Here is a 23772-nt window from a genome sequence, read left to right as displayed (position 1 = left end):
ATAATTTAAATGCCTGATTAAAGGGCCGGTTACGGTTGTTTTGCTGTTTTTCTCGGGTTTTACGTGTTTTACTGCATTGTTTAATATCACGATATATGTATATATATATATATATATATATATATATATATATATATATATATATATATATATATATATATATATATATTGAGAGACAGATGAAAAGAGAGACAGTGAAAAAGAGAGGAAGAGACAAAGCGAGAGAAACTAAGTGTCGGAGTGTGTGAGAGACTGTGTGAAAGTGAGAAAGAGAGGGAGAGAGAGAGAGAGGTAGAGTGAGAGATAGCAAAGGAGAGAGCAAGAGGGGAAAAACCGAAAGAGTGAAAAAGAGGGAGAGAGAAAAAGAGGGTGACAAAATGAGAGAGCATAAATTATGGGTTAGTGTTGTTACGTCTAATTCATTGTTATAATAATATTAATTATTGTTTTTATATTTATTGTTTTAATTTTTATTATTGGCTGTGTATTGTACTGTTTGGTTCTCTTCTGTTGATTGATTTACTGTATAAATGTATTCTTTTTTTCTATTATTTAATGTATATTTCTATGTACACACATTTAATTGTGTCTATTTAACAATGCAGTTAAATACTATATACTTTGTTATTACACTGTAATTAGTTTGCTAATTATCTATTAATATTATAACAGCTGCTGCTGTTAATGTGCTTTACCTAATATTACTACTACTATATCATAATGTTTTGGCAACACTGTTATTAGTACAGCCATGTCAACAAAAAAATTAAGAGAGAGGTGTTTAAACACATACAGTACATTGTACACAAGAATAGTGTAAGTAGGGGTGGAATTGGACACAGACACTCTCTCTCTCTCTCTCTTTCTCTCTTTTCTCCTCTATTAGCATGTGAATAGGCATTAGGCTGCTTTCGCACTTTAGTGTCATTAAGCTCATTGTCTGAAGCTCATTGCCCCCAGGCAGGGTGTGAAGCACTTCTACTGTCTCCCTCCGGCATATGAAGAGCTTTACACTTCAGCAACACACTGGACTTCCCTTTGTTCGTCCCATCACATCAAACAGAGCGAGACTGCAGAGATGCCAGCCAGCTCTTACCGCCAGGCTGCTGTCGCCCGCTCAGTCAAAACAAGAATCTAAAGAGGAATCCAGCAGTCCTCCATTCACCAGCGCTCAGTCTATCAATACAATACTTTTATGTCTTATAGAAAAGTTAATAGCCATGCATTTCAAATGACACCCACACAGCCTCATCAGTAGGACTGTAGACAAAGAAGACTATGAATAACTGAGAACAAGAATAAAAACTAAGCCAAAACAGAGACAAGACAAGAGACAAGAGTCAAAATGCGAACAATACTGTCAAATCAGAATTTGAATGCTACCAAGTCTGAATGTGAATACTAAAAATCAGAGTACAAACACTTGAAATTTACAGTACAACTACTATCATTTCAGACTACAAATACCTTCCATTCTAAAGTACATATATAATATTTAAGTACACATACAAATACCATCAAGTCTGACCAGAACATACTATTAATTTAGAGTACAAAAACTACCAAGTCTGACTACAAATACTATGAAATCAAAGTGCAAATTTTATTAGATCAGAGTACAAGCACTCTCCAGTCTAAGTAAAAATATTATCAATTCCTAGTACAAATACTATCAAGTCAGATTAAATAAGTACTACTATTTAATATGTAGTAATTTACTATCTGGTCAGAGTTAAAAATTTTTAGACTATAAGGCTCACTACCAATAAATGTCTATTTTCTGGTCTATTTCAAAGGATGCCTACTTCAAAGTGAGCAAGGGTGTCACCATGTTTCCTTTACAATGGGGAAACACCTAAGTAAACAAAACTGTAATTCTAAAAAAAACCTATTCTTTCAAGGTCAAATGAGCGCTGGATGTTAATCTACACAAGTTTCTCTTCTGAAAACTGTTTATTTGTTAATTTACAGTAAGCTTAGATTTCCAATATTATAAGGGTGAGTTTTTAGTAAAGTTTCTCCAGCACTAAGGCTGGGTGCAGCAGCATTAGCATTAGCTGCTAACCGCAGTGCAAGTGGGACATATATACCATAAATAGAGTGGCTTTACTGCTCCCTACTACCTGACTGGTATACTTCATACAGAGGGTGCACGGGATTATAAAGCGCACCATTGATTATTGGAAACATTAAAGGATTTTAAGTGTGCTTTTTAGTAGTTGTGTAAAAACGCTATCAATTCAGAGTACAAATACTACCATGTCTGATACAAAAAAAATAATTTCCAAATACCTCTCAAATACAAATTAGTCTGAGGGCAATTACTATGTTGTTTAAATACAAATACTATCAGAGTTAAAGAAAACAGAAATAAAATACCTGTAATATAGCAACACTGTCTAAATTGAGTTACAGTATTTGTTCATATTGATTTATATCATATGCAAAAAAAAATGTTGTGTTATGTTAAATAAACATACAAGTAAATTACTTTTTTTTCTTCTCCAATAAAACTACAGCAATCTGTTTATCATTAGACTAACTAATGACCATGCTATGGCTGTTTTACAACCAAAACAAGCCAAATCTCTAAATCTGAACTTCAGAAGGTCATTAATCTGTAATGGAGTATTTAAATGTCTGTGGGAGCTGACTGATGCCTGGCTGATGTCTGAAGTGTCACTCAGTCACTCATGCAAAATCTGCATCAGAGGTGGAAAAGGAAGCAGCCATTTCCTCCAGCTGATGACAGATAAGAGGGGTCAGTCTCCGCCTTTCTCTCTCTGTGTCCCCCCTGTTTAGAGAGTGGGGTATGCTATGCTGCTATGCTGTGTTTACTAAGCCCCCTCCAGAGCAGCTCCCTGTCAGCCGGAGCTCCGGCGGAGGGGGAAGTCTGCTCCGCTTCTTTCTGTTAGTTTTGCTGCTCTTATCTATGAGTGTGCAGACATGCAAATGCACCCTGGCTCGTACGGGGTTTCGGCGTCGCCTTCGTTTGGTTACTCTGCTGCCACATCCCTCATCCTGACTGAAATAACACACCAACGGTTAGATGGCAAAGAGGATTAGTCACTGACAACCAAACCAAACCAAAACAAAACACTGTTTACATATAAATAAATGATTAATATAACAAGCTGTAATGATCTTATGGTCACACGATCATTTCAACAGACTGCAGTGTTTTGTATGAAGTGTATGGGGTGACAGGAGTTTCTTGATTTCAGAGATTGTAGCTGGCAGCTTGGTGGGATCATAGACTGTGTATAGCTGGACAGAGCATCGTCTCTCAAAAGTGAAGCAACCACAGGTCGGGCGCCCCCTGCTGTTCGGTTTCAGAAAGCTGTGTAACTCTACCCATTCCCATAGGTTTCAATGGCAAAACAGACAACTTTCAATCACGTTTTTTCTAATATACTGTAATTCTACCTCCTGTGTGGGTATTGTAAAAGGGCTGGTAATGGGTGGGACCAATAACAGACCGTCAGCTCCGTTCAGCTCCGCTATGCAGCCTGTGACCGCGAGGCAGCCCTCAGGGGCGGGGTTATTTAAATGAGTAGGCTGTCTCTCCACAGTCTTTCTCCCTCCTCTGGTCTCTACTGCGCAGACTCGGGTATCAGGATCGCCAACATGGCGGAAGATTTTGGCTTCATTTTCATTGAATGAATGGGAACGGCGACACAGCGTCCATCTTTTTTTACAGTCTCTGGGTGGGATTATTTTGACCAGTCAAAAAAGCTGAACTGCGGAAAAGCTGTTGCTCAGTTTATAATGACTTTCCTTAAAGGCTGTTAAATAAAAAATCAGGCATTTTTTGTGAACGATATTTTGTCCAAAAAATGATTGCGATAAACAATATTGTTGCCATTTTTTGGCACTAATTTGCCACTAACAAAAGAATAACATAATTTTGCAACATATGAAATACCCTTTTAAAATAAAAAAAAATGTTCTATTCCTGTTTATGCACCTAATTTTGGAATATGAACATTCCAGCTTGAACCAAAGTAGGTTATAGTAGGTTCTTCAGTGTGTACTATATATACATACATATTGCAAAGTGCGGAGGCAGGGGAACCGTGGGTCTGCCCCACACCATGACATGCAGTCCCGGTCTGTCCCAGCTAGTGCGTGTTGTACCGGCATAAACACCCTGCCTCAGCCTTCACTCGAGAGATACGCTGATGGTGAATGGAAGGCTGAGGCAACATGAACCTAAGACACTAAAGTTAAGCAATGAGAGCCACACTAGGGCCGTTATTATGTTTCTTTTTTATTAAGTTTGTTTTGGGTGTTGATCGAGGGCATTTTTCCTAATAAAGCTGCAGCCATGCCCACATTCACAATATATGTAAGTGTATTTTGTAAGTGCAAACACGATTACATCGATAGATATAACAGTATAGATACAGATATCAAGATTATTAAAATGATTGAAGTCATGTCCATTTATTGAACGATAAGCTGATAATTTAGTTATTGTGACAGGCCTATTGCCGACCAGTAAGGGGTTGACTGATTCTTAAAAGATTACCATCATCAAATATGAGAATTGACTCCTAAATCGGCTTTAGCTTTAATTGGATGATGTTAAATGATGTTAAATGATAATGCTTCGAAAAGCCCATTTTAAAAAAATAAACAGCAGAAGGCACAATGCTTCAATTAGATAATTAATCTAACAACAGCCATTCGACTAATTAATCAATTATAGAAATAATCACTAGTTTCAGTCTTTAACACGAACAGATACCTCTGTAACAGTTTCCACTGTCCTCCAGCAAAGAAAGAGCACTGTGTGCCGCTCAACCAGCAAAGCTTAGAAGTTCCCAGGCTTTTTTTAGGCCTACAGGCTTCAGGTCAGTGAGGCCGTCCCCTCAAAACCAAAACTGCGCTGGCTTAAGAGCAGTCACTCAACATCTCTCTCTCTCTCACTGCCCTATTGTCTTTCTCTCAGTGCCAGTAGCTTTAGCTCTTTGTTCCACCCCCCCTCCACTCCACGATCCCACTGGAGCTACAGGTTCTGCTTGCCTTCAGGAACTCTCAGAGATCCTGCTGTGAGTCTCCACGCCTCCATTCTCTCCCATTATCACAGACAGACAGACAGACTGTTTAGGCTTCGGGCAACACTGCAGTTCAGACATACAGTCATTACTGTGTAACAGCTACAACAGCTTCTCAAGAGGCTTGTGAGGATACTCTTACACAGCGTATGAATGAAATGATGTAAGCAGACAACATTTTTTGTACATGAACAAGCATAACATCTTAACGTTTACGCTATCCTGTGAGCACTGATGAAGGACTAAAAGGATGACCAACGCAACATGTGCAACAACAAATTCAGAGTTTCTATTTCTGACTTTCCCTGACATCTACAAGATGAAGCAGCTGTAGGTAGGAGTGTGTAATAGAGTGGAGGACAGTGAGTGTTGATTAAACACAGTGTTTAAAAACTCCAGCAGCACTGCTGCATCTGATCCACTCACTGTACCAGAACAACAAACACTAACACCTCATACACCACCACCATGCCAGTACAGTCACTGCAGTGCTGAGAATAATGACCCACCACCCGAATAATAATAATATCTGATCTGAGGTGGTCTCTCATGTGGTGTCCTGATCACTAAAGAACAGGGTAAAAAGAGGATGGGTGGGATAATGGGGAAGACAGAAGGAGGTATTCATAATTCTTCTTGCTTGATTGGTGTACAGTACCTTCTCTTTTTCAATGTGTTTATTTTCATGACTATTTACTTTGTAGATTCTCACTGAAGGCATCAAAACTATGAATGAACACATGGAGTTTTATGTACTTAACAAAAAAAGGTGAAATAACTAAAAAATATTTATATATATTCTAGTTTATATTATATTCTAGTTTGTTCAAAATACCCAATATTTGTCTTTTTAACTGTCTAGGAAAGTTTTTATCATATTTTTATATTTTATATATTTTATATTTTTCATATAAATTATAATGCGTCTTTTAATCCAGTAAATCTAATAAAATTTTACCAGTCAGTTATTAAGGAGCAGTAAAGCCGCTCTGCTGATGTACAGCGTTATACAGGAGTTTCAGTTTAGTTCTCCAGCACTGGGGCTGGAGTACCATTAGCATTGGCCGCTAACCACTATTTCCCCATTCAGAGGTGAGTATGATCGGCCTGTAGACTGTTGCTAATCCTGACTAGCACTGCTGGTGCAGCATTAGCATTAGCCGCTAACCGTGATAGCTCTTTCATTGTTTGGAGGGGAGTATATCAGACTGTGGCCTGTGCATTTACAGTGTTAAAACAAGCTAATATCGCACTGGCTTACTGGAACACTAAGGGTTCCTCAGTGCGGTTAGCCGCTAATACTAATGCTCCAACCTTAGTGCTGGAGTAATTCGGAAATCTAAGCTTACTGAAAATAAACAGAAGCACTTTAATCACCCAAATAAACAGTTTTCAGGAGGGAAATCTGTGTAGATTAACATCCAGCACTCAAATGACTTTAAAAGTAAGTCTTTCTTTATTACAGTTTTGTTTACTAAGCTTAGCTTTACTTAACTTAGTTAGCAAAAAAAAGTTATTGGCACTTCCTGGTGTTAGCAGTAAATTCAATTTAAAGTAGCAGAATGTGTTAAATGAAAGAGGGTGTCCACAAACATTTGTACATAGAGTGTATACTGCATGTGCAGTATATAAACCGCTAATTATAGGGTGGGATCTGACTGTAACTGACACAGATGTATATGAACTGTAATAATTGTACACACACCCAGGGGTTAAATGAGGGCCAAGAGCATACCAGAGCAGAGCTCTAGCACCTTCAGTCACGGGAACACTTAGCAGAGCTATGCTATGGCAGCATTACAGTGTGATGTTAATATACATCATTTGTAATATAATCTCTCTTTATAAGACTTTATAAAACCTTTATTTTTAATGTGTCTTATTTTATATACAATGCGAACTTAATGTACTTTAAACACAAATTCTGAAATCAAAGTATGGGAAAATGCCATTTGCCATGTGCGGTAGAAAGCAGCAGATAAGTCCTGTAAGTTGTGGTGTTGGGCCTTCATTATTGAGCATCAATGAGCACCAAATGAGCACCAATGAGCTCATTGCCTTAGGCATCCCTGACCTAATCACTGGTTGTCCATCCTTTGGAGCACATTTCGTAGGTACTGACTAATAAATCAATCAGTCAATTAATCAATCAATTAATCAATCAACCTTACTTTCCATTCGTTGATGCATTAAGGATAAGCCTGATTGTCAATGTAGCCGAGCATTTACAAAATTAAAGGGGCTGAAAAATAAATTTAAATTATTAAAACACGCAAACAATATAAGATTGAATTAAGAAGAAATAAAATAATTCTGAATAAAAGGATATACATACAGGCTAAAATGTAAAGCGATAAAACAGATAAACAGATAAATAATTAGAATTATAAAATATAAACACAATTAAAGAAATAGAGGACTTAAATAACCACAACAAATAAAAAAAGTAATGATGGGTCTAAAATAAATTATAATAAGTATTTTAAAAAATTAAATAAAATAATTAAAAAATATTTGTTATTTATTTATAGATTTATAGATTTATTATTTTTTATTTATTTGTATAGCACTTTTTACAACTGATGTTGTCACAAAGCAGCTTTACAGAAATGTGATTACAGGGCAAAATCAGGCAAAACATTAAACATAAAATGAACAGAATAAAACAGAATACAAAAACTTGTAAAATACAGTGAAATGTTTAATATTATGGCTGATCAATGTTGGCATGCTGACATGTAGAATCCATATTTCTAGTGAATTTTAAATTTTATTTTTATAAACAATACAGTTGTATTTTCGATAGAGATATCTGTTTTGTTGATAAGTCTAATTTTAGATAGTCTACACACAATAAAGATGTGTTAAAATGGTTCGTTTTGTTTGTTAGTGGGCTCAGTGTTAGAGTAGGTGGGTGGACGCCTACTCCAATATGCTCAGTGTTAAAACCAGTAGGCCAACAATCTCTTAAGGGAAAAGCGAACCATGCAAACAGTCACCCAGAGCAAAGCAGGCAAACACAGCCTGCGGCTCTAAACTCTGGAGTGCAGACAGACTGAAATCTCCAGGGCATCATGCATAAAAGCAGACAATACAGAGGCCCCAACTCTATTCTGCTCATTGCGCTCGCTGTCTAAGAGAAAAGCGTTTCTGGAACATGTTCTCCAGTTGCAGCGCTGCTCGTAAATCAAAATCAAAAGCCACTTTAGGTTCTGCACATCTTTCAACAGGTACAGCTTCTAAAAAGCTCCACACACACACACACACACACACACACACACACACACACACACACACACACACACACAAAGACAAAGCATGATCGCTTACATCCCACACACCTCCCAGGCATTCAGAAGCAGGGAGGTGGAGAAAACACACACATACACACACACACACACACACATATTTTCCATAAAAACCTTACATCATTTAAAAACTGTCAAACACAAAGCTAAAAACAGTAGCAGCAACCTTGAAACCTGAACTTTGACCATGTTTCCAGATAACAGTGGACTATCCAATGGCAGAAACCACATCTGTTACAGCAAATCTGTTACAGATTACCAAACACCTCCTCATGCTTTGGGGAAACTGTAATGATGTCTTAGCAACGTTTTGCTAATCCCATTAATTTCTAGCTACTGTATATTAGCCTTCCAGATTCAGTGCTAAATCAGCTCTGGAAAAAAAAAAAAAAAGAGACAACTTAAAAATTATGAGTTTCTTAGCTTTCACCAAACTGAAAATCTCTGGAATATAATCAAAAGGAAGATGGATGACCACAAGCCATCAAACCAAGCTGATTTAAGTTGCTTGAATTCTTGCACCAGGAATGAGTGGCATAAAGTTATCCAAAAGCAGTGTGTAAGACTGGTGGAGGAGAACATGCCAATATGCATAAAAACTGTGATTGAAAACCAGGGTTATTCCACCAAATATTGATTTCTGAACTCTTAAAACATTATGAATATTAACTTGTTTTCTTTGCATTATTTGAGGTCTGAAAGCTCTGCATCATTTTTTTTGTTATTTTAGCCATTTCTCATTTTCTGCTAACTAAATGCTCCAAATGACAATATTTTATTTGGAATTTGGGAGAAATGTTGTCTGTAGTTTATAGAATAAAACGACAATGTTAATTTTACTCAAACATAAATCTATAAACAGCCAAATCAGAGACACTGATTCACAAACTGAAGTAGTCTCTTTTTTTCAGAGCTGTATACTATATGAAACCATCCTCCAGATGCCAAGCATGTCCTGGCAGATAAAGTAGGCTCTTAAAAACTGGGCTCTTTAAGGTTTCTTTACTATAGGTTATGGTTCTGTACAGCATCATTGTTGGTTAAATAGTTTCTCTACTATTACTACTAGGAAAAACCTTGCTACACTTAAAAATAACAAAACAAATATTAGAGGTTTTAATGTAATGACGATATATATATATATATATATCAGAATTACAAAATTAGAGTGAAAGAAAAGTGAAAGGAAAGTTTATTGGTCTGTCTCTGGCCTGGATACAAGGTGAGACAGGGTTGGGCATGGAAGCATACATGTTCCACAGATGTTGCAACCGTGCCTGTAGATCCTGCACACTCATAGGTTGCAGAAGCATTTCTCATAGAGGCTGAATTAGCCAATTAAGTGATATAAACTGGCAAAGATTATGTGGCTGTGTAGATGTCTGTGTATATATTTACAGGTAGACATTCTCACTTACCAGTAACTTTTTGTTTATTTGGTTTTATTGTAATGTTACTGTATATATGGTTTTACAGGTACACACACTTATTGAACACTTAATTCATGTTTATTTGGGTTATTCTAATGTTATATAGAGTTTAACAGGTAGACACACTCATTAAACACTACATGTATGTTTATTTGGGATTATTCCAATGTTATACAGAGTTAATGTTATATATATAGTTTTACAGGTAGACACTCTTACTTACCACAGACTTTATGTTTATTTGGGTTTATTCTAATGTTATATATAGTTTTACAGGTAGACACACTCACTGACCACTGACTTTATATTTATTTGGGTTCAATCTAATGTTTTATATATATAGTTTTACAGGTAGACACTCTTACTTACCACTGACTTTATGTTTATTTGAGTTTATTCTAATGTTATATAGAGTTTTATAGGTAGACAATCTCAACTGTCACTAAGTTAATGCTTATTTAAGTTTACTCTAATGTTACATATATAGTTTTAGAGGTAGACACACTCACTGAGCACTGACTTTCTGTTTATTTTGGTTTATAGTATGTCAAACTCCCACTAGTGGGATACTGGAGTCCTTGCATGTGGTTCTGAGTGGGTGAATGTTCTAACTGTTCACACTGTGCTACAGTAGCTGGTGTCGTGTGGTGGGATTTTGTGTGTGTGTGTGTGTGTGTGTGCAATATGCCATATTTCCTGTGTGGGTGTGTGGGTGTGTGTGTATTTGTCCCAGCTTCTTCCTTTCTGCATGATCTCGGTCCCCTTACTGCTTTCTGAGCCAGACAAGAGCTCAGATTTCAGAAAAGTGTTTGAATCATCGTAGCAGGATTATGTACACACACATACACACACGTACACACACATACACACATGCCTTACAGACATCAAAAAAGAAATATGAACAGTCCCCTACGGACAGGATATTACAGAGGAATTCAGATCCCATATGTGAGGTGTGTGATGTCATGTTAAGGCATGCATGATATAAGGTGTATGTGTTTGTTAAAGGTCGGTGATATGACGGAAATATAATATCACAATACTGTAAGACACACGATACTACTGTTTAGAGCTGGGCGATATGGGCCAAAAAAAAGAATCTTCGATTTAAAAAAAAAAATAAATCAGATTTTTGATTTAAATAGATTTTTTTCCCCTACTAAAATCTCCTAAAAGTCGCTAGAAGTCGCTAACTGACGTCATCGCCTAATTTGCATAATACATGTTTTTGAAGCTGTAAAGGATTAACATTGTGAGAGAGAAAAAAGTGAGTAAAAAACACTCTAAATATGTTAGAAATTAAACAAATGAACTCCAACAAATGAACAACTTTGCTTTTTAAATAGATAGTCACTTCTCAAAATAACTTTATTTTTACGTAATTTACATAAATCAGTTTATGGGAGGGAGGGAGGGAGGGAGGGAGTGGCGGGGCTGCGCACGGGAGAGAGGGGCGGGGCTAAGCTCAGGGGAGCGTCGGTGGTGAAAATAGACTCAGCGAAATTAGATTTTCATAAAAAAACACATCGTCCTTAACTGTTAATTTGAATTAAAATCGATTAATCGGCAAGCTCTACTACTGTTTATCATGAATATTTTTTTAAATTCATTTTATGGTTTGCTTTACTTGTAATACACAAAAATATATGAATTGTGGGAAATCGAGGGCCCAGAGGATACATCTGTTGCATCCTTCGAATCATTTTGAACATCAGCTGCATTTCTCATCTGTATACAAAAGAAAAATGCAGCCCACCAAAGATGCAGCCTACACTTCTAATAGCAAACAGGTGGTTTTAATGTTATGGCTGATCAGTGAACATTTTTGCACTCTGCCAGTGTGCTGTTTATCCTCAATATGTTTTATATATTAAGTGAACTGAATAAATAAATGCAGCAGATTCTGTTTATAGTAACTATTTTAAAGAAAGGCTGTCTGTTTCTGGTCCAAAAACACATGCCATGAGAAATAGGTCAAAGATGGCATGTGTTTACCCACTGCTGAGACCTCTGATTCCCCTCAGAGCCTCAGAGAAACAAAATCAGAATTCAGAATGATGTCTTTTCATGTAGTTATGTGCCCCAAGAGAAGAGGGTGGAGGGAAGATGGGGTTTAAAGGGTGAAGTAAACGGGTCTTTATGGGACCGGTAGGCATATTATTATATACAGAACAGCCCCTCCAGTGTATTGCACAGCTGGCAAAGCAAATGAAAGGGCAAAAAAAATACATGTGCACAGTTTATTACTTTGCTGGTCCCCTTAAGCTCATCTACAAATAATCAAAATGGTTTCAAATTATTTGGTTTAGATTTTAAGTTATGGTCAGAAAATAAAGTAAGTATTCAGGTTCGGTTTAGGGTTTAAGCTTTTTTAGGTGTGATAATTAGTTTTTTTAGGGGTAACTTAGCATCATTTTAATATAGTATTGTTCTGTTCACAGCAATTTCGAGGTATTTAACTTAAAACTAGCATCATAAACCAATATGCTAAATGTCTTGGGACACAAGTGATCTGGAAGACATGCATGTGGGACTCCTGTGCAGAATGTGGATGTGATTTCTGCTAGAGCTGTCTGTTACAGATAATTCTAGCCAGACGTCACAGGTCACAGTCATTACCACCCATGGTGCTGTCTATTGTGTGTGATGATGCCTTTTAGGACTATCAATCAAGGAATGTTAAATGCCCACGCAACTTCAGAAATGCAACAGCCCTGCTTAAACTCCCAAGAGCACCCTGGCCAATGTGTTCAACCTCACTGACAAGATAACACCTTACAACTTATTTACAACTAAGTGTGGGCATTCCTAAACTATCCTGAGAGGTACCATTAATGAATGAACAAGAACCATTTGTGCATTAAAACATTATTGTGATGTGATTTTTTTTTTACTATAAGCACAACAAAAAGTTATTATAACTATGAAAATAAAAAGGCATAGCAATTGGAGAGTGAGGTAGACTGGAGGCAGAGCGATGGGAGAGTTAGGTAGACTGGAGGCAGAGCAATGGGAGAGTGAGGTAGACTGGAGGCAGAGCGATGGGAGAGTTAGGTAGACTGGAGGCAGAGCGATGGGAGAGTTAGGTAGACTGGAGGCAGAGCGATGGGAGAGTTAGGTAGACTGGAGGCAGAGCAATGGGAGAGTGAGGTAGACTGGAGGCAGAGCGATGGGAGAGTTAGGTAGACTGGAGGCAGAGCGATGGGAGAGTTAGGTAGACTGGAGGCAGAGCGATGGGAGAGTGAGGTAGACTGGAGGCAGGGCAATGGGAGAGTGAGGTAGGCTGGAGGCAGGGCAATGGGAGAGTGAGGTAGGCTGGAGGCAGGGCAATGGGAGAGTGAGGTAGGCTGGAGGCAGGGCAATGGGAGAGTGAGGTAGGCTGGAGGCAGAGCAATGGGAGAGTGAGGTAGACTGGAGGCAGAGCAATAGGAGAGTGAGGTAGACTGGAGGCAGAGCAATAGGAGAGTGAGGTAGACTGGAGGCAGAGCAAGGTAGAGAGAGATAGACTCAGGGCAAAGGAATGAAAGAGTGAACTGGACTGGAGTCAGAGCAATGGGAGAGTGAGGTAGACTGGAGGCAGAGTGAGGCAGGGTTAGGTAGAGTGAAGCACAGATGCAAAGTGAATATACAAACTACTTCTTATCCTAGGAAAATAGAGTGTGGCCAAACCAAGTGCTACAGAACATTTCAAAACCTTTGTTACCACAAATCACATTTTTTATCCATATCATTCACCCTAAGAAGAAAACCTCCTAAATAATCAACATAATGATTGAAACACGAATCACTATATTTGTTTGTGTATCAATAGCAGCTGTAGATCAGCAGGGTGCAAAGATTGCAATGAGCTTATTTCATTAAGCTTGCCCCTAAACCCAAAGAAGTATACAGATTGTTCAAATTACTAGTGAAAAATTAGAGCACACACTACAAATACATGCATTTAAAAAAAAAAAAAAAAAAAGCATAACAAGCAGAGCTCACCTACAGCAGAAGTCCACAATGCAGTCTGCAGAGCAGGCTTAATTTACTGTTCAAATGAATCAAGGTGACTCTCAGCTCACTAACACATCATCCAGCAGCTCTCGCCATAAAGAACCTCAAACTGCTCTCACACGTATAGATGAACGACCACGGCTTCCACCGCTTCCACTGCTTTCACCTCACTCCCGAATCCCAAAGGCTTGCTTTCTTCCCCGTGCATTTGATCAGGATGGGAGGAGAACAACACATCTAATAATTTATTACACCACCTGCTATTGGGCAGCGCTTGGAGAAAGACGTCTTTTAAATTATACATGATATCAAGCACTCCGGTAAGAGACAAAACAGCCGTGGAATTCCCACTGGATTCCTGCCCCAAAGCAACATTTCAGCAGGACTTAGATCATCCCTAATTCAGACAGATCACTCACAGCCAAAAACTCGTCCTGACAGTTACTGGGCATGGACTTCCCAGAACGCACCTGGCCAGTCTATAGAAAATGCCCTTATTTGGGCAACTGGGCTGCAGAACTGAGGCTGGCTGCATGAAACAAATATTTATCATGTCTATGTGTGTGTTCATGCTCCAAAGTTCAGAGCTATATCTACAATCATCAGCCATAACATTAAAACCACCTGCCTAATGAGTTCTGACTCGTTGATGCATGGAGTCCACAAGACCAACACCTCTGAAGGTCCCCTGTGCTATCTGGCACCAGGACCAACATTAGCAGCAAATACTTTAAATCCTGTAAGTTGTGAAGTGAGGCCTCCTTGTCACCAGTATCAGGCACTTGTAGTAGGATCTGAACACCAAGCATACCAAGAACACCCCACAAGACTTGAATGGTGTTCTGGAGATTTGAAGAGTTCTGATCCAGTTGTTCAGCCATCGCAGTTTGGTTCTTGTCAAAGAATTAGTTTTAGATTCTCACTGTTGTCACTCACTCCTGCTTTAAACCGGACGGTTTACTTGTTGCCTAATATATCCATGACTTAAAGCAGCACTAGGTAGGATTTTTTTATCTTTTTAAAGAAGTAAACTTACAGCTTGTCACTCACTACCTTAATATCCTAACTGTGGTTTTAATATTGTGGCACATTAGATTAAGACTGCCTTAAAGAACAAGAGCATTAATATTACATCATCACACAAGGGTGACTGCATTATGCAAATATGCATTATATTTGGGATATCTTCATTAATTACTAAAATGTTCCAGGAAAAAGACAATGACTGTGTCCGCCCTCTCTCTTTCATTCTCTCTCTCGCAGAGCGGGGCGGAGCGGAGCTGACGGTCTGTTGTTGGTCCCGCCCATAACCAGCCCTTTTACAATAACCACACCTTTTTTGAATAGAGCTGAATAACGTTTTTAAAAACGAATTCTGTGGGGAATATAAAAATTTTACAATATAAGCAGAGGTTACACCAGCTGTTGCATTTAAATAAAGGAGGTAGAATTACAGTATATTGGGAAAAAACGTGATTGAAAGTTGTCTGTTTTGCCATTGAAACCTATGGGAATGGGTGGGGTTACACGGCTTTCTGAAACCGAACAGCAGGGGGCGCTCGACCTGTGGTGGCTTCACTTTTGAGAGACGATGCTCTGTCCAGCTATATACAGTCTATGGACCAATCTGATCACTTAAGAACATGTATATGTTGATGGGTGTTTTCTTGAGGATTGTGAATTCTGTGTAAAATTCCTCAATCTATTGTGTCGTAAATCAGGAATAAATGATCAAAGACACATCTTCTCATTCAATGTTTTTAATCCCTAAATCCCTAAATTGTAAATGAATATTGAATTCATCCAGACTGTAAAGGAACACATAAAGTAGTAACTTAAAACCAAAATACTCTGTGAATCATTTAGGTTGGTCTTATTTGGGGAGCTGTTAATTGTGGTTTCTGAGGCTGGTAACTCTGATGAACTTAAGATCGTGTATATGAGTGTTTGTGACTCCTCCCATTTTATCATTGAGTGAGTAAAGGTCATAGGAATAAGGGTCATAAGTCCTACCTGTCAGTATCAGCTTGGCTCTTGGAGCGGAAAGGTGTGTCTCTGTCCACGCTCGTGCTGTCCGGCACACGGTTCAGCCGCCGTGTGTACAAACTCAGCCCTCCATCTGTCATATAACTTCACACACACATTCCAAACACACACACACATGCAGAAAATTACTATTTATGTATGCACAGCATAAATACAGGGGTTGGACAATGAAACTGAAACACCTGGTTTTAGACCACAATAATTTATTGTCTCGACGGACAGTTCTGGTGGAAACAGGAGAGTTGAGGTGCACATTAAATTCTGCGTGATTTGGGCAGCCGTGGTTTTATGTTTTTTTTTTTTACACAATCCGGGTTAGCACCCGAACATCCCTTTTAGACAGCTTCCTCTTACAGCGTCCACAGTTAATCCTGTTGGATGTGTCTGTTTTCTGTAAATAAATGCTCTAAATGCCCCAGCAAGACGTGCACCAACAATTTGTCCTCTTTTGAATTCTGGTGTGTCACCTATAATGTTGTGTGCATTGCAATATTTTGAGCAAAACTGTGCTCTTACCCTGCTAATTGAACCTTCACACTCTGCTCTTACTGGTGCAATGTGCAATTAATGAAGATTGCCACCAGGCTGCTCCAATTTAGCCATGAAACCTCCCACACTAAAATGACAGGTGTTTCAGTTTCATTGTCCAAACCCTGTAAGTCACTAATGATTATTTTAATACCTAGAAATATCAGCATCAAGAAAAACATAGCTTTATTTGTTTTGAGACAAATGGGTGACATCTAAACAAAGACAAAATGGAAAAATTCAGATTTTTCATAACTATAATTTATTATGTTGCCCCTTAGGTGTGAGTGTGTGAGTGAATGTGTCTGTTTGTCTGTCTGTGTCCGTCTGCCCTGCGATGGATTGGCGGCCTGTCCAGGGTGTATCCTGCCTTCCGCCCGATGCCTGCTGGGATAGGCTCCGGCACCCCCCCGCGACCCTTCACGGATTAAGCGGTTGACAATGAGATGAGATGAGATAATTTATTATGTTCTTGATACATGACTATGTGTAATTTAAAACTAGATTAAAATAAACTACGAGAAATTGGTCATTTAAATGTATTTTTCCAGATAATATTACAAAACAATTATATGGCTTGTAACACCATTAAATTAATATTATTATCTATTTCATGTTTAATTTAACCTCAATGAATAAATACAAACAGCAATTCAGTAATCACTCAAACAACCACATACACACACACCTTTAAGCTTCCATTTAATTGCACAACCTTTTGGCAGAAGGCATTAATGCCATGTGGAGTGATTTAAAAGCTATTAAAACTCCTAATGTGGCTCCACTATCTTCTTATCTGCATGCGGATCATAAAACACAAGCTAGACAGTTCTTTCTCACGAAACAATGAAGCTCTGATACAGCTGTAACAACAGTCCTTCACCTGGTTCATGCAGGTACTCTCCTACCCACCACCCAGCCCCCTGCACTTATAAAGTGGAACGCCGCCAACTTCATAAACAAATCCTAAGACATATGACTGAATGGTTTAGCTTATATGCGCTAATGTCTCTACTGAGAAAGATAAATCAATCCTCATCAGAGGACTGCATTATGAGTGGCAGTGTATTTTTACCATTTAGCTGCTTCTATACCATCTTGATTATTTTGCCATTTCTGGTATTTAGCAGATGCCGGTGCAGACGCCCTTTCCAATACAGAATGTGGGATATGGTACTGTATATAGTTCTTATACAGCTCTGGAAAAAATAAGAGACCATGTAAAAATTAGATTTTACCAAATTAAAAACTTTTGGAATATAATCAAAAGGAACACGGATGATCATAAGCCATCAAACCAAGATGAACTGGTTGAAAGTTATCCAAAAGCAGTGTGTAAGACTGGTGGAGGAGAATATGCCAAGATGCATGAAAACAAACTGTGATTAAAAACGGGTTATTCCTCCAAATACTTGTTTTCTTTGCATTATTTGAGGTTTGAAAGCTCTGCATATTTTTAGTTTTTTTATGCCTTTTCTTATTTTCTGCAAATCAAGGTTTTAAATGAATATACTTTAATTTGGAATTTGGGAGAAATGTTGTCTGTAGTTTATAGAATAAAACAACAATGTTTATTTTACTCGAACATATACCTAGAAGTAGCAAAATCAGATAAACTGATTCAGAAACTGAAGTGTTCTCTTATTTTTTCCAGAGTTGTATAGCTGAAAGAACATGATAAAGTGCCCGGTAAGAAGCCCCTTTAAAGAAGAAGTGCCCATCAGTAAAAGGACAATGGGACAGATTGTATTTGATGTTACACGACAGAGAAAATAGTTAAAAATTAAAAACACATTTCCATTCTTAAAACTTTCTATCTATTTTGGTTTTCTGATTTAGCCTCACCACTCTTGATTGTGCACATCCCAAATATTGAAAGTAGGTGGCCTTGGTTCCCTACTGGTTATTAGAGCACAGCTGCATCGTAAATACACTGCTGTTTACTCAGCCTGCCAGTTCACTCTTACTAAATATTGACTCGTTTAATTCAGTCCGGTTCAGTCTTCTCTGCAGATCCTCATTCATGCAAATGCTGCTTTACTCTGCATCAGTAGATTAAGGTGGATTAGGGCATTCCTATTCAAAGCACACATTACCCATCATCCCTTAATGCAGCTGTAATCCCACAGCATCACAAAGACATCAAGCGGGGCCATAGAGAAGAGAAAGTGGGTTAAATGAAGTACCGTATGCACTGACTATATTATGGGAAATTCAGGTCAACAATTAGACACTGAAACAAATGTGTAAAAGTTTGGAGACACTCCTCAATAATGGGTCTTAAAAGACGGCCTGTCTTTGTTTGCTGCTCTACATACTGATGGAGAATTTAGCTGCTTCTATACCATCTTGATATTTTTATTTCTGGCATTTAGCAGATGCCAGTGGAGATGCCCTTTCCAACACAGAACGTGGGATATGAAACTGTATAGAGTTCTTATACAGCTCTAAAAATTACCACTTAAAAATGATAAGTTTCTTTGATTTTACCAAATTGAAAACCTCTGAAATATAATCAAGAGGAAGATGGATGATCACAAGCCATCAAACCAAGCTGAACTGCTTAAATTTTTGCACCAGGAGTAAGGGATGATGGGTAATGTGTGCTTTGAATAGGAATGCCCTAATGCCATAAAATACTGATTGGAGAATTTGTTTGTATTCAGATATAAAAACTTCAGGTATCGTATTTTTTAACTATAACTATACACTGTATTATATGGCGCACTATCAATAAACGTCTATTTTTTGGTCTATTTTCATACACGTCGCTAGACATTAAATCTACACAGATTTCTCTCCTGGTAACTGTTTATTTGGGTGAGTAAAGTGCTTCCATTTATTTACAATAAGCTTAGATTTGCAGATTTCCACTAAAGCTAGCCACTGTTAGCGGCTAATGCTGCCCCACAACAGCACTACAGTGAGAAACCCTGAGTGTTCTGCTAAGCCAGGACGATATGAGTTAGCGGTTCATCTCACGTAGCTTGCTTTAACATAGTAAATGCGCAGGATAGAGGCCAATAACACTCACCTCTGAATGAGCGCGGTTAGCGGGTAATGCTAATGGTGCTCCAGCAGTGCTGGTGGGGGTTAGCAGCAGGCTACAGGCTCATAATTCTCAACTCTTGTGGCAAAAGAACTAGCGCTTAATGCAGTTAGCGGCTAATGCTAATACTGCTCCAGTCTTAAGTCTCGGTGCTGGAGAACTAAACTGAAACTCCTGTATAACTCTGTACTTCAGCAGAGTGGCTTTACAGCTCCTTAATACCTGACAAGTAAAATTCATACATAAGTAGCACGGGACTATAAGGTGCACTGACGATTTTTTGGGAAAATTAAAGGATTTTTAAAGGATTAAAGCAAATTTTCTTTGAACAAAAACATTGCTGTAAGGATTTGCTTGCATCTGGCCCTTGGTACTTGGTACTAGGTACTTGTGCACTAGGTTAGGTTGGGTTAGGTTAATGCTAGGGATTTGGGATGCTTTGGGATTTAGTTCTGCACCACAAACATTACACCAATTCATCCCAAATGTTTGGATGGAACACCATCATTCCTCAGCCCAATGCTGGTGGGATTTATACCCTCTAACAGACTTTGTCATTGGGTATGGTGTCTCCAGCTTGGAAGTGGAATAAAAGTGGAATAAAAAACTAATTTTACTCCTTAAAACCACAAATATTGTGCACTCAGCCAATAGAAAAATGACAGGAAACTGTAGGTTATGACCCATTTACACACCAATATTAGGCAAACTCAGCTAAACAATGTATGTAATGTCAGAGTGAGAATAATTACCATGGTTAATATGTAAGTTTTCTTGTGTAATGCGTATTTAAGTGACAAAGAAAGAGAGAGAAGGAAAGTGTGTATGTGTGTGTGTTTAAAGAAGGGGAGGGGACACAGGTAAAGCCTGACGGAACAGTAAAGGAAGGGCTTAAGGGTGTAGGAGGATGGGTGGATGAGTGGATTGATGGACGGTTAAATAAGCGGACGGACTACAGAGCAGGTATTCAGAGGAAGCTCTAAACAGGTTCTACAAAAACGCCCCCTCAGGGAAAACATTTAAACAGGTTACAGGAGGAGGCAGGTGAATATACCAGCTACAAACTGAAACAGATGCAGCACAATTGTATTACATTACGCTATACTGACTAAAGCTAAGCTTCATGATTTAAATGCGTCATTTATCAGATGTATTGTACAACTTATCATACAGTACATGGAAATAGCCTAAATAATTATTGCTTATTGAGTTAACTTAGCGAGAAGAGCCTAACAACATAAATAAGCTGTTATGTTGATTTTGTGACTGTGTGTGTTTATTTGGGATATAATCTTTTGATACTCAAATCCCTGTCTTAATATTCTTAATAATTAAAAGTTCATTGCTCCTTAAAAACAGTGTGTAAATGTTTTTATTATTATATTATTATTAAATTAGTGGCCTAAAATGGCACACATTATGATGACACAATATAATTTATTGTAATTATATTTTATACAAAAAATAAAATAAAATATGGTTATAATGGCAAGGCTAATATTATCATTAATTCACTTGTAGCAATAAAATATTCAAAAAAATATGTTAAATATGTTATATCGCTCACACATATATTTCCATCAGAATATGAAAAGATAAGGTTTTAAATGTGCCTAGGTGCCTTAATTGTAGACTACAAGTTTGGACAAAAGTTTGGACACACCTTAAATTTAGCACTTTTTCAGTTAAAGAAAAATCTGAATTGTAGATTAATACTAAAATCATCTAAACTATGAAGAAAAACATATGGATTTATTTAGTAAACCAAAATGTGTTAAACAAACTAAAATATACATTTTATATTTTTCAAATTAGCACCTCTTGCTTAGATAACAGTTTTGAACAAATTAACATATTCTTAGTTGGTTTTATTGTGTTTATTTAGGATATAACATCTGAATATTCTTAATAATTAAATAAGTCTTAAATTTCTCCCTAAAAAAGTAGTGAATAAATGCATTTTATTATTATATTATTATTATTATGATATTACTGGCCTAAAATGGCACAAATTATATTGACACAATATCATTTATTGCAATTATTTCTGGTACAAAAACATAAAAAAATTACTTACGAGTATTATTAACTCTTTTGTATTCTTTTTTTATTGTTCATTCATATTATACTATTCTAAATATGGACATCATTTAAAATGTTTTAGTAATAAGGTAATGACGCATTTAAAGTCAGTTCAGATTAAACAAACATCAGTGATTTATCTCACCAAAGTGGGAAGCTGTTAACACACACACACACACACACACACACACCTTCAGTGGCAACGACCTCAGTTCCACCGTCAGCAGCTCGTTTCCTGTAATTAACCCATCAGACTCTACAGGCTGATGCAGGCGCTGATATGCTGACTAGGCCATCTAAAGCTCAGCCCTGCCAGGTGGACTGACTCAGCGGACGCAGGGAGGGGAGTCTTTTAACAAAGGTGAGCAGTGAGAAAGTCCAAACACTGTGCGACACTTACAGACATTAGCATGATTTATTACTATCAGTACAGATGCAGATAATGACTCATCAGATGAGTCAATTACCAGAGAAGAGAATCAGCTTAATGATTGAGTTGCACAACATTGGTGCTCAGGGGCGTTCCACACCCTTCAGCCAGATCTTTCACAAGCAGTAAACATGAAAGCAATCACCCACTCATGATAATTACTGTGGGTTAGTAAAAAGAGGTAAGATTCTGTAGATATCGGTGTTCAAAGAAACCCAACGTGTTCAGAGTCGGATGTGACAGCATTCCAGATAGAGAGGAATTTTTATAGGAAATAGTTCAGTGAGAAAAATGAATTACTGTGCATGCGAGGGCTTTAACTCTTCACAAATTAAACTTAAATCAGGAGATGAAAGGTTGTAAAAATGCTTATGTGCCTTAAATATACAGTACCAGTCAAAGGTTTTGGCAAACCTTAAATTCAGTGTTTTTTTTTTTTTTTTCATTGTATAAAAAAGTAGATTAATACTAAAATGATCAAAAATCCAAAAATCATATGGAATTATTTAGTAAACTAAAAAAAAGTGTTAAAAAACAGAATAGAACCTGTTAAGTTAATTATCTGAATTAATTGTTTTTTAATGTGTTTAAGAGAAATCAGTTGTGTTGGTATTTACGTAATGTTTTAATACATTAAAAAAATGGCATTGATAAACTGGCACTTTAGATAAGAACCCACCTAAAAGCTTTACAGAGTATTTTGGTTTGGTCTGGATTACTTTATTGTTAATATATCATGTAGGAATAAACAAAAACAATGAATTAGAAGGTGTTTTCAAACTTTTGACTGGTACTGTATATATGCATACATAGCAAACAATTATTTTAGCAATATTTTCAATAGATTTTAACAGAAGTCAATGATAAAACATGTCATGACATTAATAATAATGCCATCTGTATATACAGGATTTGATTAAATGAATATTAACTGTAAAAATATTAACTGTAGTTATTGTAATATGTAATTACTGCAATGGTGGTGCCTAAACAATGTGTTGTGCAACCCTAATAATAACAAAAAATAAATAAATAAATAAATTATATATATATATATATATATATATATATATATATATATATATATATATATATATATATATATATATATATATATATATATATATATCTGAAAGATGCATTATATGTCCTAATTTCTTTACATTACTTTTGTATATTTGAACTGCTGGTTTTTAATTGTACAGCCCAGTAGCTAATGATGGAATTAGCACTGTACACCTTGTATATGCTACCTTTCTTCCCTCATTGTTTAAACAACAACAACAACAACAACAACACACAGACATGTGTTTTGGTTATTATCTTGCAACACAATTTTTCTCTTAACATCCATTTAATTTCTAACCTGGTTTTGTCTTTACTCACTTCAGCAGACATGCAGTTAAAATAACTGTGGCATATAACTAGCCAATGTTCAATAAATAACTAAAACATAGTATTTTACTATATTTTACCTTTTTGGGTGAAAGCTGGGAGGGTGTTGCTTGCTAATTGCTTATGTGTTTTTTTTTTTTGCCCATAAGGCTACAATCAGCTGGATACTAACTAGCTAGCAAGCTAATGCTAACCCAACTGCTCATAAACAAAAGCTACTCTCTCTCTCTCTCTCTCTCAAAAATTAACTGGTCCAAAAGTGCTGCATATTTAATGGGTCAGTGGCAGGATCAGGCAATTCCTTCACTTACCCAGCAGTGTTCCTGGAGATCAGATGGACTGAAAATACTGGGCATTTACTTTGGAACTAAAACCTTCATGAAAAAAAACTGGGAGGGAATGGACGACCAAGCTATAGGCAGGCTACAACGATGGAAGTGGATTCTTC

The 23772-nt window shown here is 37.3% G+C and overlaps 1 protein-coding gene across 4 annotated transcripts in view; it reads right to left on the bottom strand.

Moving 5' to 3' along the window:
• Positions 1-23772, bottom strand: part of nav2b (neuron navigator 2b) — a 135225-nt gene that overhangs the window by 67761 nt on the left and 43692 nt on the right. For all 4 annotated transcript variants that reach the window (XM_049483992.1, XM_022683836.2, XM_049483994.1 and 1 more), the window contains one exon: positions 15808-15924. In XM_049483992.1, the coding sequence (XP_049339949.1) occupies positions 15808-15924 (117 nt within the window). The remainder of the gene's footprint in view (positions 1-15807; positions 15925-23772) is intronic.

Source organism: Astyanax mexicanus, chromosome 10 (genome assembly GCF_023375975.1).
Source record: "Astyanax mexicanus isolate ESR-SI-001 chromosome 10, AstMex3_surface, whole genome shotgun sequence".
Lineage (NCBI taxonomy): Eukaryota > Metazoa > Chordata > Actinopteri > Characiformes > Acestrorhamphidae > Astyanax > Astyanax mexicanus.
Note: the sequence above shows the minus strand (reverse complement) of the source record. Positions and strands in the feature narration are given on the sequence as shown.